Below are 16588 nucleotides of genomic sequence, written 5' to 3'. Positions count from 1 at the left end.
TAAAATAGATGAGATAAATGGTTACTCTTTTTCTTTTTTGGTTAATTACACAATTTACACTTATCAAAAATAAATAAATTACACTTCATCTACTTGGAGTTTAGGATTATTTTCAACCGTTAAGTTGTTTAAAAGATTGTACATTATGACTTGAAATCAGATTTCTTTTTCTTTTTTTTTTTTTGTCAAAAAAAAAAAAATCAAAATTCTTAAAATTTGTATTTGTAGATCCGGATCTCAAAAAAACAATCCAAATTCTTAAAATTTGTATTTGTAGCCAAGCATGATATTAATGACATTCTAGTTTGACTACATTCAATTTATGTACGAAAAATAAATGCAATTAATTAAACTCGGAGTGGATGAAGTGCAATTTTATCCACGTGGGTGAAGTGTAATTTCCTCCTTTTTTATTTTATTTTTAATGAATTTAGCATGTTTTGTAATTGAAGCACATAAAAGTGTTGTTTAATTGAACATTAAAGCACTTGTGCTTGCAAATTGGCTTTTTTTATTTTTTATTTTTTTATTTTTATTTTTATTTTTTATTTTTAATTTAGGTATGATGCCGATTTTGTGTTGTGAACTTGTGATATATATTATAACTAGTATATTTAAGGGGAAAAAAAATGGTCCCTAGGTTTTCCATAAGACAAAAAAAAAAAAAAAAAAAATAGAATCACTTCCTCAATTTTCATCACTTAAAAAATTAATCAATCAATCAACTCTTTTGTTTAAATTGTTAACAGAATTTCTGCTAAGTCAGTCGATAGCCGAATCATCCGTAACCAAGTAATAAAGTGGATACTCCATACCATCACTCCTTCTGAAATTACAATTATGTCATACAAATTATAAAATTACTAAATATTAAAAGAAAAAAAAAATGTAAATGATGCATTAACTCTACAATTTCCATGGTCAAAGTGGAGGAGCCCAAGACAGCAAGAAATTTTCTTCAAAGAAAACCTAAAAGTGAGTTTTATAGAAGCTGTTCTCATCCAGTAATTTTCAATTTTCAAAGTAACAAAGATCTCAAATTCATATTTTCAAGAAACATTCCATATCATGCATCTAATGGATAAATAATAGTTCCTATAAATTCGACTGAATGACTAAGCATTGAGAAAACATCATGTTCAACAAAATATAAACTAAATTGCAACAAGTCTTCAATACGTTGCAGCAGCAACCATGTTTCTTGCAACCTTAATTCTTCTGGAATTTGGTAAACATGTCAAACTTCAGTTCTACCATGAAGATACTGTCTCTCACTTCCCCATTAACTTTGCACAAGGTTGTTCTCTTCAGCAGTTTCCTTTCTAAAAGCTTGTAGTCTTTCTTTCAATTTCTTAATAATCTGCACAAAATCAGATATAACACCAATATGAGCATATCGTCGATTACTAGCTCCTATGATTCAAATACACATCAATTCCCGTGCCCTGTGCATTAGAACAAGCAAGGAATTAAGCTACGCGAAAGCCATTGTGCATCGGCGCATCATTTTTCTTGCTACATCCGTTTTCTTGCCTAGTCCAAGTTTGTTACAATTGGAAATCTTAACCATAAAAAAATTTCTCAAATAAGATAGAGGTAGTACCCTTTTCCCCCTTCCCATATTGAATGAAAAAAAAAAAAAAAAAAAAGTGGGAAAAAAAGAAAAGAAAAAAAGATATAGGTAGAGAAGTATAGGAAAACAATGTCAAACTCTTTTCCTACAGATCCAATTCCATATCATGTAAGAGTATGCTTTGGGCGAGAGGGTCTCAATGCATAGTTGGTACAAGAATAGGGCAATGCAGAGAATAATTACCATTAGGGGAAAATCTCAAGCACTCAGCAATCCTCTATGTTGATTGGAACAAAAATGTCATCCAAATAAGCCGGACGATCGGTGCTCCACTCCAGTGCTTCCCACCAACTCCTCTCACCTTCAACTTCTTCAAATCTTTATTGAATACTTCCTCAATCAACAGGTTCTTGAGATTTGGACAGTCATAGAAACTCAGTAATTCTAATCTTGGTGCAATGTGTAGACCACTAGAGATGCTAACTAATCTAGGCATGTAATGAAGCGACAACCTCTTCAAATTTGGGAGAAAGGGAGAGGCTTTATGCTCAGCAGAAACTTCACAACTTACTAAAGTTTTGATGGAGGGGCAGTCATCAATTATAAGGTTTTCTAAATTATAGAGGTTATCAAGTAAACCTGTTGTGAAAATAGTTGTCAATTCGGGACATGTGCGCAATGTCAAGAACTTCAGAAGAGATAAACACTTTGTTTGTATTGGTCCCTCCCATATGCTCCTTAGATTCTTCATATAATATACGCAGAGGTATTCAAGTGATCCAAGAACAATTCCACTGCTTGCCTCTACTTCATCTATAATAACTTCAACCTCGTTACATTCCCCCACAACACAGCATTTTAATTGCTTCATATTTTCATTCCCAAAATCTGATAACTTCTTAACAGTTGCATGCCGTTCCAAGAAAAATGCTGTTGAATATTGGAGTAGCGTCTTAATCTCTTCGGGAATAGCCCGATCACCATTTATGTATTCCAAACATCTCTCCCATTCTTCCAACTCCAATTCAACGCCGCGAGGGCGTCGAGACATAATGCGCTTGACATGGTGGCCAACAATAAATCTAAAATGTGACGGTAGAAACAACCCCGATCCCCTATGCGATAGAAAGTAACTCACCAGTTCCACACTTGGAAAATAGAAAAGAAGAGTTTTCAAAGTCTCCAAGGCGCATAATTCGGTAACAATATCTTTCACACATGCATTCCACCGTTTGTCATCTGGATTCACACTGATCATCAACTCCTCTAAATAATACAATGCCGAAATCATGCCACGAGGAACCAATGCACCTGATTCCATGACACTGCAGCTACCATCACCCATATATCCATAAAATGACAAATTCAAGCAAGTGAGATTTTTTAACTCCTTAATCTCCTCAGGTAAATCCATAATTTCAGTTCCTTCAAGATCAAGAACTTTAAGCCGTTTGAGTTTTCCAACTTTGGGCGACAACCTCAAGAAATGATGACAATAGCTTAAAATCAGTATTTTGAGGCTTTCCAATCTGAAAATTGACTCCGGCAAAGACCTGATACCGGTCCTGGATAAGTTGAGGACTTCGAGAAAAGGAATATAATTGAAAAATGAGGTAGGGATCGTTTTCAATTTGAGGTTATTGTGAAGGAACACTGCTACGTACCTGCGGTGACTTGGTTTCTCAGCTGGTAAATGCATAATATCTTTCCCTTCAAGATCAATAACTCTCTCATGTAAATCCGTAATCACTCTCCCTTCAAGTTCAAGAACTTTAAGTTGTTTGAGTTCTCCAACTTTGGACCACAACCGGTAACTTAAACTCAGTCTTTTGAGGCTGACCAATCTAACAATGGACTCTGGCAAAGACCTAATACGGGTCTTGGATAAGTTCAGAGTTTGGAGAGCAGGCATGTAATTGAAAAATGAGGGAGGGATCGTTCTAAACGTGTAGTTATTGTGAAGGTACAGTTCTAAGAGCATGGGGAACCTTAGATTCTCAGGTAAATCCCTAATCACTGTCCCTTGAAGATGAAGAACTTCAAGTTGTTCGAGTTCTCCAACTTCAGGCGGCAACTCCACAAAATCTTTACAGTCACTTAAAATCAGTCTTTTGAGGCTAACCAATTTGACAATGGACTTCGGCAAAGAGCTGATATTTGTCTTGGATAAGTTTAGGATTTGGAGAGCAGGCATGTAATCAAAAAATGAGGGAGGGATCCTTCTCAATTCTGGGTTTCTGTTAAGGTACAGTTCTAAGAGCATGGGGCACCTTAGATTCTCAGGTAAATCCCTAATGTTGGTCCCTTCAAGATGAAGAACTTCAAGTTGTTCGAGTTCTTCCATTCCGGGCTGCAACTCCACGAAATCTTTACAGTAACTTAAAATCGATCTTTTGAGGCTAACCAATTTGACAATGGACTTTGGCAAAGACCTGATATTTGTATAGGATAAGTTCAGGGTTTGGAGAGCAGGCATGTAATTGAAAAATGAGGGAGGGATCGTGCTCAATTCTTTGTTATCGTGAAGGCACAGTTCGAAGAGCATGGGACACCTTAGATTCTCAGGTAAATCCCTAATCTTGGTCCCTTGAAGATGAAGAACTTCAAGTTGTTCGAGTTCTCCAACTTCGGGTGGCAACTCCATAAAATTTATACAGTAACTTAAAATCAGTCTTTTGAGGCTAACCAATTTGACAATGGACTTTGGGAAAGACCTGATTTTTGTATGGGATAAGTTTAGGATTTGGAGAGCAGGCATGTAATCAAAAAATGAGGGAGGGACCGTTCTCAATTTTCGGTTTCTGTGAAGGTACAGTTCTAAGAGCATGGGGCACCTTAAATTCTCAGGTAAATCCCTAATCCAGGTCCCTTCAAGATCAAGAACTTCAAGCTGTACGAGTTCTCCAACTTTGGGCGGCAACTCCACGAAATCATGAGAGTATCTTAAAATCAGTCTTTTGAGGCCGACCAATCCGAAAATGGACTTTGGCAAAGACCTGATACCAGTCCCTGATAAGTTCAAGGTTTGGCTAGCAGGCATGTAGTAAAGCGTCATGTCAAACACCACTTCTTCATCAGGCTCCAAAGTGATTTGTTTTTCACTTCCTTCTCCTGCAAAACATGAATTAGACGTCATCTCAAATGCAAAAGGTAATGATCCGGAAAGCTCACAGGAGCTAAATAGGAAAAGAAGGATCATGTAACCAATCCTTTAAGTGAAGTTGTTGTCATATTGAACGATGAAATTCTGCAAAAGTCAATCGGATAGCCATGACAGATTTACAATTGATGAACAAACTATCCTGATTTATGAAGTTTAATGTGACTCACTGCCACTACTCACTAGCCAAGCTTTTACAAGCCTTCAACTATTTTAAGGGAATTTAAAATATTTCAACAGTCAACACAATAATGGCCGCATTATGAACAATTTTAGATGACTCCATGTTCAGTACTAAATAGTTATGCCACAAATTTAATTACTTTCTTGCTATGAAGCACCGATAACCAATACGATATTATCCAATAAGGACACGGCAATTTTGACAATGGTTCCTCAAATCTATCCTACGCCATTAGTAATTGCTTGAGTAAGGCTAAGCTCGAACAACATTTTTTATAACAAATCTCCCATGGTGCATTTTTCATGGTATTAGAGCTAGAAGTCTCGAGTTCGAACCATATCTCCGTCAATTTACTTCAATTTCAATTAAAAATTTCATGTGTTGGGCCTTAGCTATTAAAAGAGAATTTGAGCCTACATGTGAAAGGGGAATGTTAAAGTATTGATTAAATGATTAAATTTACCTCATCCTATCAATTTACGCTTTTGAGATAAATGGTGATTTAACAAAAATAAAGGGAATGAAAATATGTTGTTCTAAAATATTTTGTTAAATGTCTTAAAATGAAACTAAAAACACACTTTTGGCGATTAGCACGGGCAAAAAGAAAGTTGACACGGTGTCGACTCATTTTGGCATGCCATGGTGCCCACCAAGGCACCAAAGCAAATATGAGATTTGAAGCTTGGGACACCTACCAAATGTCTTATAATTGAGTTCCTATGAATTGCAAGACTTTGATTGTGGCAATGGTGATGTTGCAGTGCAAAAGCTTGTTGACAACAGTGATGATGGTGGCATCATTACAAATGTGCAAAAGCTTTGATAATGGTATGACTTTAATACTGTTTGCACATCGTTCCTCTAAAAAAATTGTAGTGCTAAAAATGCAAGCTTTAGTAAACGAACTTAATAATTAAATTCTAAAATTTTATTTTCTAAGCTTCGATGTTTTTCCCTAGTCAAATGAGAGGTTGAGCATGTTCCTATAAACTCCAAACTCATGATGCATGGGTTGACATTAATATGTTAACATCTAAAAGGAGGACAAATACGACTATACTACTACTTCACAATGATCAACCTTGTGGCCTAATACTTCTTTTTTTCTCTTTTTTTGTAAGTAAAATCGTAGTCATTTCACAAATTTTTCTGTCCAACTTATTGTTGATTTAGATAGAAGAGGTTAATTCCCTTGTAACCTTTTCCAGCAATTGATTAAAAATAAAAAAAATAAAAAAATAAAAAGATAGAAGAGGTTAATTAACACAGCAAAATAGGGTCCGAGTTGCACCAAACTAAAGTTTATGGGTAAATGAAATAGGGATGGAAGCTTATGAGGGGAAAGCGTCATTTACCTCAAGAAAATTGAATGTGCTAAACTTTAATTAGCTTGTTTAAAAAGGAAATAATATCACTCTTCCACCTCCAATCCTTATGAGAAAGTAACTTCAAAGTAGATATTTATTGAGAAATGTTCTTTTTCCATATTTTGTCCATATCTTGCATATCTCCGTACATAATATGAGCATTACATTTGATCTCGCAGATTCAATGTATAAATGTATAACATCACTCATATTTATATATAAAAAAAAATATAAAAAGCTTCATAATGTTTAAAGTGTGCTAAAGTAGTCTATCAAACTATTAAGGTGAGCAAAAAATGCAACTTTTTTTTTATTATATTCTTATAATACCATTATTCTCTTAAAAACTAAAATAAAAAAATTACACTAAACAATTTTTTTTTTTTTAAAAAGGAATAAATAAAAAAGTAGTTACTGTAGGTCTCCGGGGGTGGCTCACAGCCCACAGGCCACCACAAAGGAACCGACAGCCACCCCTTTCCTTTTTTTATTTTTTATTTTATACATATATAGGTTTTATTTTATTAGTTTTTTATTTCAATTTTTTTAGAGAATAAAGGGATTATAAGAATATCATAAAAAAAAAAAAAAAATAGCATTTTTTTTTTTGATAAGTAATAAGGAGTTTTATTAAAGAAAAAATAAGGGGTAACTTTACTTTAAACTCCTGAATTACCATGTGATTTGATAAACCCCCCAAACTTCAAAACCTCTCAATTTGCATCCATGAACTTTCAAATGCAGTCAACCGTCAGATTTTAAACGTTAAAAGTGAGACAATGATATTTATACCTCTGACTTTTTTATAGAATTTCAAATTTACCCTTAATTTCAAATTAAAAATTTTAAAAATATATTATAAAAAAAAAAATCACAATGTGACCTCTAGTTGGGCTACCTTGTGACCATTTTTTTTTTCAAAAAAAAAAAAAAAAAAAAATCTCCATTTTTTTCAATTTTTTTAATAAAAAGAAATTTGAAAGGTAATTATGTCTTTTTAGAGGTTTTAACGGCAAAAATTGACAAATAAGATAAATGCACTACAATTGAAAGTTCAAATATTCAAATTAAGAAGTTTTGAACTTGAACTTATCAAATCGCAATTGTATAATAATACGGAAGTATAAAGTTAAATTACCCAAAAAGAAAAGAGCCCTACGCATTAAGGAGAGTATAAAAGGGAAGCCAAAGCTCACCAACATAAGAAACCCCACAAACCCACTAAAAAATCCCTAAAAAACCACCCAGAAAAGCCCGTCCACCCTCAAAACCCTCACGGAAGCACGCCCGATATTCCCCCTAGAAAATCCTCTATCTCCTTAGTCATAAACGCAAAATATCGCTCCTCCTCCTCGAGTGACAGCTTCTGATCACGTGCTTCCTTTTTCACCCGACGAAAAAGCTCTTCCATATCCTTCAAGACTGCCCTATTCCCATCATTGTCCTTTATACGTTCCCCCAAACGCTCAATTATCCCTATTTGGGTTTTGATTCGGGACCCGAAACCCGGAACGAACCCATCCAACTCATATTCGACAGGAGGCCTGATCGGCGTCGGACCCCCACAAAACCTCCCGCAGACTTTTCTGGCATGAAGGGTACCGGCCCAGAAGACGTTGGTGCGATCATAACAGAGGACTTCGCCTGTTCAGACCCATTAGCCGTCGGGATCTCCAGCACCGTGGTCGGGATTGAAACCAAACAGTGACCATAGCCATGGTCTGGACCCAAAACTGGAAGAGGAAGAGGAAGCTTACACATAACTGATACGGGCTCCAAATCTTCAACCCAAGCTGATTTCAAACCAGGATCCGGATCCTAACCCGAACCCGAAATGTGACCCAACCCCCGTGCAGAATAAGGATCAAAACCGTGACCCGAGCCCGCTTCATGGACTAACCCGGTATGGCCCAAAATACCAGCCCTTTTCCGCCTACATTTGGGCTTCGAAACTAACCCAACCACGACCGCCCAGAATTCGTACCCGAAGAAGAAGCGCCCATAGCCAACTGAAGCTGATTCCTCGCCGGACTTGGGACCACAGAATCCAACGATTCAGTCTTCTTAGCCTATACTGCCATCAACTGCCGTAGCTCACCCACAAATCGCCGCCAGCCCCTCCATAACGGCCTTCCAGGAGCCAGATGACTCCCTTACGACCACCCTCGGCCAATACAGACACCTCTAGGAAGCTTCCTGCCTTATTACTACGCCCATGAACCATCGTAACTTTATCTCCCTCACAGTAAGACTTGACGAGATCATCCTCCACCTGAGACTGACTCGACGCTTCCACCGTGTCCACCAACCAAATAGAACATTGATTGCTCGCAAAAATAAACCCTACGAATCATTTTCTCCTTTCCTCCAAACGAAGGTCAGGACACCCATCCTTTCCTGAAAAGCAAAAGGTTTGTGCTTCGAAGAAAAAGCGACGTTCCATCACAAACTCGCCAGACCCTAGCATGCGCGCAGCGCCTACGCACGCCACCGCTAGGGATGAGAAGGATAGAAAACTTTGGAGAGAGAACTGAGCGTTAATTGGAAGAAGGTTTGTGAGAAAGTGTTACTTAGGGGGCTTATATATTTATAATTATATATATGTTGTAAAATTAAAGAAAATAACAAGACAAGATAAAAGATTGCAATATATGAAACTAGTTCTTCAGGAACTATGTATTATTCTTCTCTATTATTGTGTGATTTACATACAACTCAATACTCCCTTTTATAGGTATAGAATCATAATGAGAGGTTAAGGAATATGAAAAGGGGAATATGAAACAAGAGAGTACATTAATGTATTACATGGATGTTCTAGGAATTCTAAAAGATGATATGAATGTGTAGAATTCCAAGAGATGGAACTAAATGGTCATCCACCAAATGCATGAATGCATTCATAACACTCCCCCTTGGATGACCATACACTAAGAATATGCCTCGTTAAAACCTTGCCAAGGAAAACCCAGTGGGAAAAAACCTGTGGCGAAGGAAAAAGAGTACAATATTCTTGTGTGCCTTCGTATGCTTTAGGATTGCCTCATTAAAACCTTGTAAAGGAAAACCTAGTGGGAAAAACCTTAGCGAAGGAAAAAGAGTACAATCAGCATAATCATTTTACTCCCCCTCATTAGCATGAAGAACTTCAATTGTTTATGATGAAAGATCCTTCAATCGACGCATTCCAATGTTATTCACCAACTTCTTAAATGTTGCAGTTGGTAATGCTTTGATAAATAAATCTGCCAAATTGTCACTTGATCGTATCTGTTTGACATCAATATCACCACTCTTCTGGAGCTCATGTGTATAAAAGAACTTTGGTAAAATATGTTTGGTTCTATCACCTTTAATATATCCCCCCTGATCTGTGTGATACAAGCAGCATTATCTTCATATAATATTGTCGGGCTATCATTGATTGGGAATAAACCGCATTTTTCTCGAATGTGTTGAATTACTGATCTTAGCCATATGCATTCCCGACTTGCTTCATGAATTGCAATAATCTCTGAGTGATTTGAAGAAGTAGTAACAAGTGTTTGCTTGACAGATCTCCATGAAATAGCAGTACTTCCACATGTAAATAGATATCCTGTTTGAGATCTACCTTTATGTGGATCAGAAAGAAAACCTGCATCTGCATATCCAACTAATTGTGAATTTGAACCTTTTGAATAAAATAATCTCGTGTCAGCTGTTCCACGAAAATAACGTAAAACATGTTTGATCCCATTCCAATGCCTTCGAGTTGGTGCAGAGCTGTATCTTGCTAATAAATTAACTGAAAATGCTATATCAGGTCGTGTGCAATTTGCAAGATATATCAGAGCACCAATTGCACTAAGATATGGTACTTCAGGACCAAGAATTTCTTCGTCATCTTCTCGAGGGCGAAAAAGGGTCTTTTCTCACATCAAGTGACCGAACAATCATGTAAAAGTGCTTCGGGACTTTTTCTGTGTATGTTGACTGATGAACAAGAATTCCATTTGGAAAATGTTCAATTTGTAAACCAAGGCAAAATATTGTCTTTCCAAGATCTTTCATTTCAAACTCATTTTTTAAATACGTGGCAGTTTTTATGAGCTCTTCTGGAGTCCCAACAAGATTTAAATCATCTACATAAACTGCAATGATAGCAAATCTGGATTCTGATTTCTTAATGAAAACGCATGGACAAATTTGATTATTCTCAAATCCTTCTTTCAATAGATATTCACTAAGACGATTGTACCACATGCGTCCGGATTGCTTTAACCTATATAAAGATCTTTGTAGCTTGATAGAATAAATACTTCGGGATTTCGAATTATATTCTTCAGGCATTTTGTATCCTTTAGGGATTTTCATGTATATATCATTATCAAGTTATCCATATAAATATGCTGTAACCACATCCATTAAACGCATATCCAAACTTTCTGTAACTACCAAGCTAATAAAAAATCTAAATGTAATTGCATCCACTACAGGGGAATATGTTTCTTCATAATCAATACCAGATTTCTGCAGGAAACTTTGTGCAGCAAGTCTTGCTTTGTATCTCACAATTTCATTTTTCTCATTTCGGTTTCGTACAAATACCCACTTGTATCCAACAAGCAATACGCCTTCAGGTGTTTGGACTACAGGTCCAAATACTTCACGTTTTGCTAGTGAGTTCAATTATGCTTGAATTGCTTCCTTCCACATTGGCCAATCATTTCTACGTCGACATTCTTAGAGGGTTTATGGTTCAATATCATCATTACTTCTGGTAATGTTAAATGCAACTTTAAATGAAAATATGTTGTCGACAACAATTTTGTTTCTATCCAATATTTCTCCTATACTTACATAATTTATTGAGATCTCATTATTTTCAGGTACCTGTTCCTCTTCAGGAGGTAACTCTTTAGGAGATTCCTCTTCAAGGGTTCCTCTTCGGGGAATTCCTTTCCAGGAGAATTTTGTACAGAAAGTTTGGATGGATCAATTTTCGTTGCCTGTTTTGTGGGTAAGGCCTCTTCAGGAGCGCCGATTTCATTTCCTTGTGCTTTTCTCTTCCGGGGAATCTTATCCTTTGCACCAATAGGTCTTCCACACTTCAGGCACGCCTTAGACTCATTTGCTGCTGTATTAATTGATTGTCCGACAAGGACTTCTATCTTCGCTGAAGTATTAGCAGCTAGAATGTGAGACTTAATTATTTTCTTGTTGTCAGTAAATGCATCCGGCAATTGATTTGCAATACTCTGCAAATGAATGATCTTCTGAACTTCTAGTTCACATTGATTTGTACGAGGATCAAAATGAGATAACGTTGAATTATTCCAAGTGATTTTTTGTCATACTTCTGGTAATGACTTTTCTCTCCCTAGTGATGGGAAAATGTTTTCATCAAAATGACAATCTTCAAAACGTGCTTTAAAAATATCATCAGTTAAAGGCTCAAGGTATCTAATGATAGAAGGAGAATCAAAACCAACATAAATTTCAAGTCTACGTTGAGGTCCCATCTTAGTGCGTTGAGGTGGCGCAATTGGAACATATACAACATAACCAAAAATACGAAAATGAAAAATATTTGGTGGTTGACCAAATACAAGTTGCAAAGGGGAATATTTTTGGTAAGCTGTTGGTCTGACTCGAACTAATGATGCAGTATGTAATATTGCATGTCCCCAAGCAGAAACAGTTAATTTTGTTTTCATAAGCAAAGGTCGAGCAATTAATTGAAGTCGTTTAATAAAGGATTTAGCTAAACCATTTTGAGTATGAGTATGAGCAACAGGATGTTCAACATTGATTCCAATTGACATGCAATAGTCATAAAATGCTTGAGATATAAATTCACCCGCATTATCCATCCGAATAGATTGAATTGGATAATCTGAAAATTGTGCTCGTAATCTAATTATTTGAGCAAGAAGTCTAGCAAATGCAACATTACGAGTAGAAAGCAAGCAAACATGTAACTACCTCAATGATGCATCTATTAAAACCATAAAATATCTAAATGACCCACATGGAGGGTGAATCGGCCCACATATATCCCCTTGAATTTTTTGTAAAAATGATGGAGATTCAACAATTACCTTAGAAGGAGATGATTTAATAACAAGTTTACCTTGAGAACAAGCAGCACAAGTATAATCACTTGGTAAAAGAATCTTCTGGTTCTTTAAGGGATGCCCATGAGAGTTCTCAATTATTCGACGCATCATAATTGTTCCCAGATGTCCAAGACGATCATGCCAGAGCATAAACATCTTTGGATTAGAGCACTTCTGGTGCATCACAACATGTGATTCAATTGTTCTTATTGTTGTATAATATAACCCGAAAGAGAAAGCAGACAGTTTTTCCAATATGAGCTTCTGGCCCGAAATTATTGAAGAAATATAAAGATATTCGTCATTGCCTTCATTAGTGGTTTCAACATGATAACCATTTAGACGAATATCCTTAAAACTAATTAAATTTCTTCTAGATTTAGAAGAATACAAAGCATCGTCAATACAAAATTTTGTTCTTTTTGGCAATATAATATTCGCTCTTCCAGAGCCTTCAATAAGGTTTGATGAACCTGATATTGTATTGACACTAGCTTTGTTTAATATCAAGTATTGAAAATATTTCTTATCTCTAAGAATTGTGTGCGTTGTACAACTGTCTGCTAGACACAAATCTTCATCAATCATCTTGGAATTAATCATTCCATCAATATGACCCATACCTCCATATATAAACAAAATATACATTAAATTTTATTAATAAAAAAGAAAATAACAAAATACAATTACATTTTAATTGTTGTAGGCATATTTATCACCAATCAAAAGGTTAGTTTTTGTATTAGAGTCTACAAAGAAATCATAAACATCAAGATAAATGTTACCCTTTCCATTTAGAGTATTAAGAAAAATTGAAGAATCTTCAGGATCACTGTATTTAGCAAAATTCATTTCAATCTCAATTTCTTTTATGGAGGCTTGATATAGGTCTACCAGATGTTTAGGTGTACGACAGGTACGTGACCAATATCTTTTCATACCACACATGTAACATTTATCTTCATAGTTTTTTGTAGGTTTATTCTGTAAACCTTTGTTTTCATTTTATTTCACCTCGGTGTGGTTCCACTTCTGGTGGTATGGAGCATTTCTTTTGTAAGAATTATGAGTACGTTCACCTTGACCTCTATAATTTTTTTTTTTTCTACCACATCTACGTCCACGACCATGGTTTCCTTTATTACCATGAAATGAGGTTCCATTTGCTTCAGGAAATGGTGTAGAACCAGTTGGACGAGATTGATGATTTTTCATTAATAGCTCGTTGTTTTGCTCAGCCACTAGAAGACAAGATATCAGTTCAGAATATCTTGTGAAATTACACTATCGATATTGCTACTGCAGGAGCACATTCGAGGCATGAAATTTGGTATATGTTTTTTCTAACATATCCATATCAGTGACTTTTTTTCCATACAATTTTAATTGTTGGCTGATTTTAAAGAGTTCAGAGTTAGTCACTAACACTCTTGAAATCTTGCAACTTCAGGTACATCAAATCATAACGAGCTTTTGGGAGGATAACTGTCTTCTGGTACTCGTATCTCTCCCTTAAATTACTCCACAAGGTCAAGGAATCCTTTACCGTAATGTACTTAGTTTTTATATGCTTCAGGCATATAAAATTATAACACATCATATTCATAACATTAGTATGATAAAATTCTAATTCATAATAAATCTTACATGAATCATAATATACAAATGTTATAATATGATTCATAAAACAATAAAAATTTCTATGCATATGTTAGAATGTTAATTAACAAAATAGATAATAAGATTACTAAATGTTAAATAAACTTACAATGAATTGAGAATACCTCACGGATAGCTTTTGATGTTGAAGATCAAAAGAACACAACAATTGGCTAGAGTTTCGTGCTGATAACGTGTTGTAAAATTAAAGAAAATAACAAGACAAGATAAAAGATTGCAATATATGAAACTAGTTCTTCAGGAACTATGTATTATTCTTCTCTATTATTGTGTGATTTACATACAACTCAATACTCCATTTTATAGGCATAGAATCATAATGCGAGGTTAAGGAATATGAAAAGGGGAATATGAAACAAGAGGGTACATTAATGTATTACATGGATGTTATAAGAATTCTAAAAGATGATATAAATGTGTAGAATTCCAAGAGATGGAACTAAATGGTCATCCACTAAATGCATGAATACATTCATAACAATATATATATTATTAATATATATACCTAAAATAGCTAAAATCTCATATTCTACAAAATTCTTTTCCAAAGAATGTCAAAGTAAAATAAATCAAAGCTCATAACTGAACAATAATAGAAATTAACTTGATTTAAAGAAAAGAGGTACCTGCATATAAGGACTCCATTAGCCCAAAAATCTGTTGCTGTAGGGAGAGGCCTTTTTTGTCCGAAAAATCTTTTGCTGGATGGGCCATCATGGAGGCGCGCCAAATGAAAAGTTTAGATGATTTCCAATCGTGCAAATCTTCAACCTTATGTTTTCCACGTGCTTTAAGTTCAGTTCGCAACTGTTTATCTCTCGATATTGCTATCACTCTACTTCCCGGACCAAAACATTCGGAGTAGTTTCCAACTAATGAGTGTAGTTGTTTCAAATCATCCACATTTTTAAGAACAATAAGGACTCTTTTGCCCTGAATTGCTTTCTCAATCAAATTGATTCCTTCATCAGCATTGTTAATATTGACTTTATTCATTCCCACGATATCACGAAGAAGTTGTTCTTGTAAAAGGACCAAACCATTGGGCACTTTTGAAACTTCTCTAATGTTTGATATTAAACTTGTTCTGTCAAATCCATCATATATTTGACTAAAGACAACTCCTATTAGGGTTTCTTTAAGTATCTCATCCTTACAAGACATGCCCACAATGTAAATGTCACTTGTTCCAAGATGTAAGAAATCAGTCATCATTTCAACACAAGAATCCATTCTTAGCCTGTTTCTGGGAATGATCAAGCGAGTACAGACTACATCCAAAACTTCTTCAACAAACTTGAGGATTCCCATAGACCTGATCATAATTCAAATGGCAAAAAGAACAAGAAAATAAGCACAAGAAAAGAAACAGAAGAATGAAAATTGTGAGTCACTGGGGTACCAAAAAGGATGTTATCATCTCAATCATTTGAGACTAATATGTCATCACAAACAATTAAGTTATATCAAATTTATTAAAAATATCATTCAAATGTATTGCTATGCAATTTATGGTCCTACCCAGTATAAGGCCATAATTGTCACAACACATGAAACGAAGGTCATTAGTTCAAATTCCCCGAATCTCCCCTTAAAGGCCATAATTTTTATTTTTTTTTTATTTTTAATTTTCGTCGACAAAGCCATAAACTTTTTTACTGGATGTATGGTTACGATACCATTCCTCTCAAGTGTATGACATTTATCTATAGAGTTATCTAGACTTAACAATTATAGAGCCAAGATCTCTGTCTGTAACACCCCATTCCAAGTGCTTCAAGTGGTATGATATTACAATTTTGTTATTGAGTTTATTCTAAAAGGCCTTATACTATTTAGAAAGAAAATGCTCTATATAAACACATCTTCTTTCTCACACCCAAGCAATATGAGACGCCATACTCTCTAAGATGCATGATCTTTATATACGGGTAGAGTGAGTATGGAACAGGAAACCTTCAACTAATTCAACTCAAAAACTGACTTTTCTATGTATAAATATATTTTATATATAAATATATGATTTATTTATATTCTAAATCCAAATATTTACTTTAGTTAAGCATATATAAAAGTCTATTCCAAAAAACTCCAATTTGGCTTGCATCATTTAATCCCTCACTGTGCTAAGAGAACGTGATATGAATTTTGACCCTCTATTCGTGATTTTGCATTTTATCTGAGAATTTCAAATCTCCCTCTTGTATACTCTGTGCATTTAAGTTGTGCTTCTCTGTGCTTTAATAAGATTGAATTGCTTATAAAAAAAATGCTGAGAATTTTGAATCTTGAGATTTATATGGCTTGATTGGAATCGTTCACAAAAAATAGTCTTAAAAAAAAAAAATAAATAAAAAACAAAGGCATGAATTGTTTCCAATTTCAAAAAATTAAAAAATATATATATATAAACAATCATTTGGTATTAACAATAATTTTAGCCCCTTTTTCCCGAACAGTAAAGAAACGGAAGAAAGTTTTCACTCTTTAAGTATTTTCATGTCTACCAAAAATTTTACT

General features: G+C 34.9%; 1 protein-coding gene across 1 annotated transcript; it reads right to left on the bottom strand.

Annotated features, from left to right (window-relative positions):
- Positions 1 to 1022: 1022 nt before the first annotated feature.
- Positions 1023 to 4725, bottom strand: LOC132180005 (uncharacterized). The gene is given in 3 exon segments (XM_059592842.2): positions 1023 to 1360; positions 1817 to 1937; positions 1940 to 4725. Coding segments are annotated over 2 exon segments (2868 nt in total). The 5' UTR covers positions 4710 to 4725; the 3' UTR covers positions 1023 to 1360; positions 1817 to 1839.
- Between the last annotated feature and the right edge of the window lie 11863 nt (positions 4726 to 16588).

The sequence above is a fragment of the Corylus avellana genome, chromosome 4, assembly GCF_965113065.1.
Source record: "Corylus avellana chromosome 4, dhCorAvel1.hap1.2, whole genome shotgun sequence".
Classification (NCBI taxonomy): domain Eukaryota; kingdom Viridiplantae; phylum Streptophyta; class Magnoliopsida; order Fagales; family Betulaceae; genus Corylus; species Corylus avellana.
The sequence above is the reverse complement of the archived record's forward strand: the minus strand, read 5'-3'. Positions and strand labels throughout refer to the sequence as shown.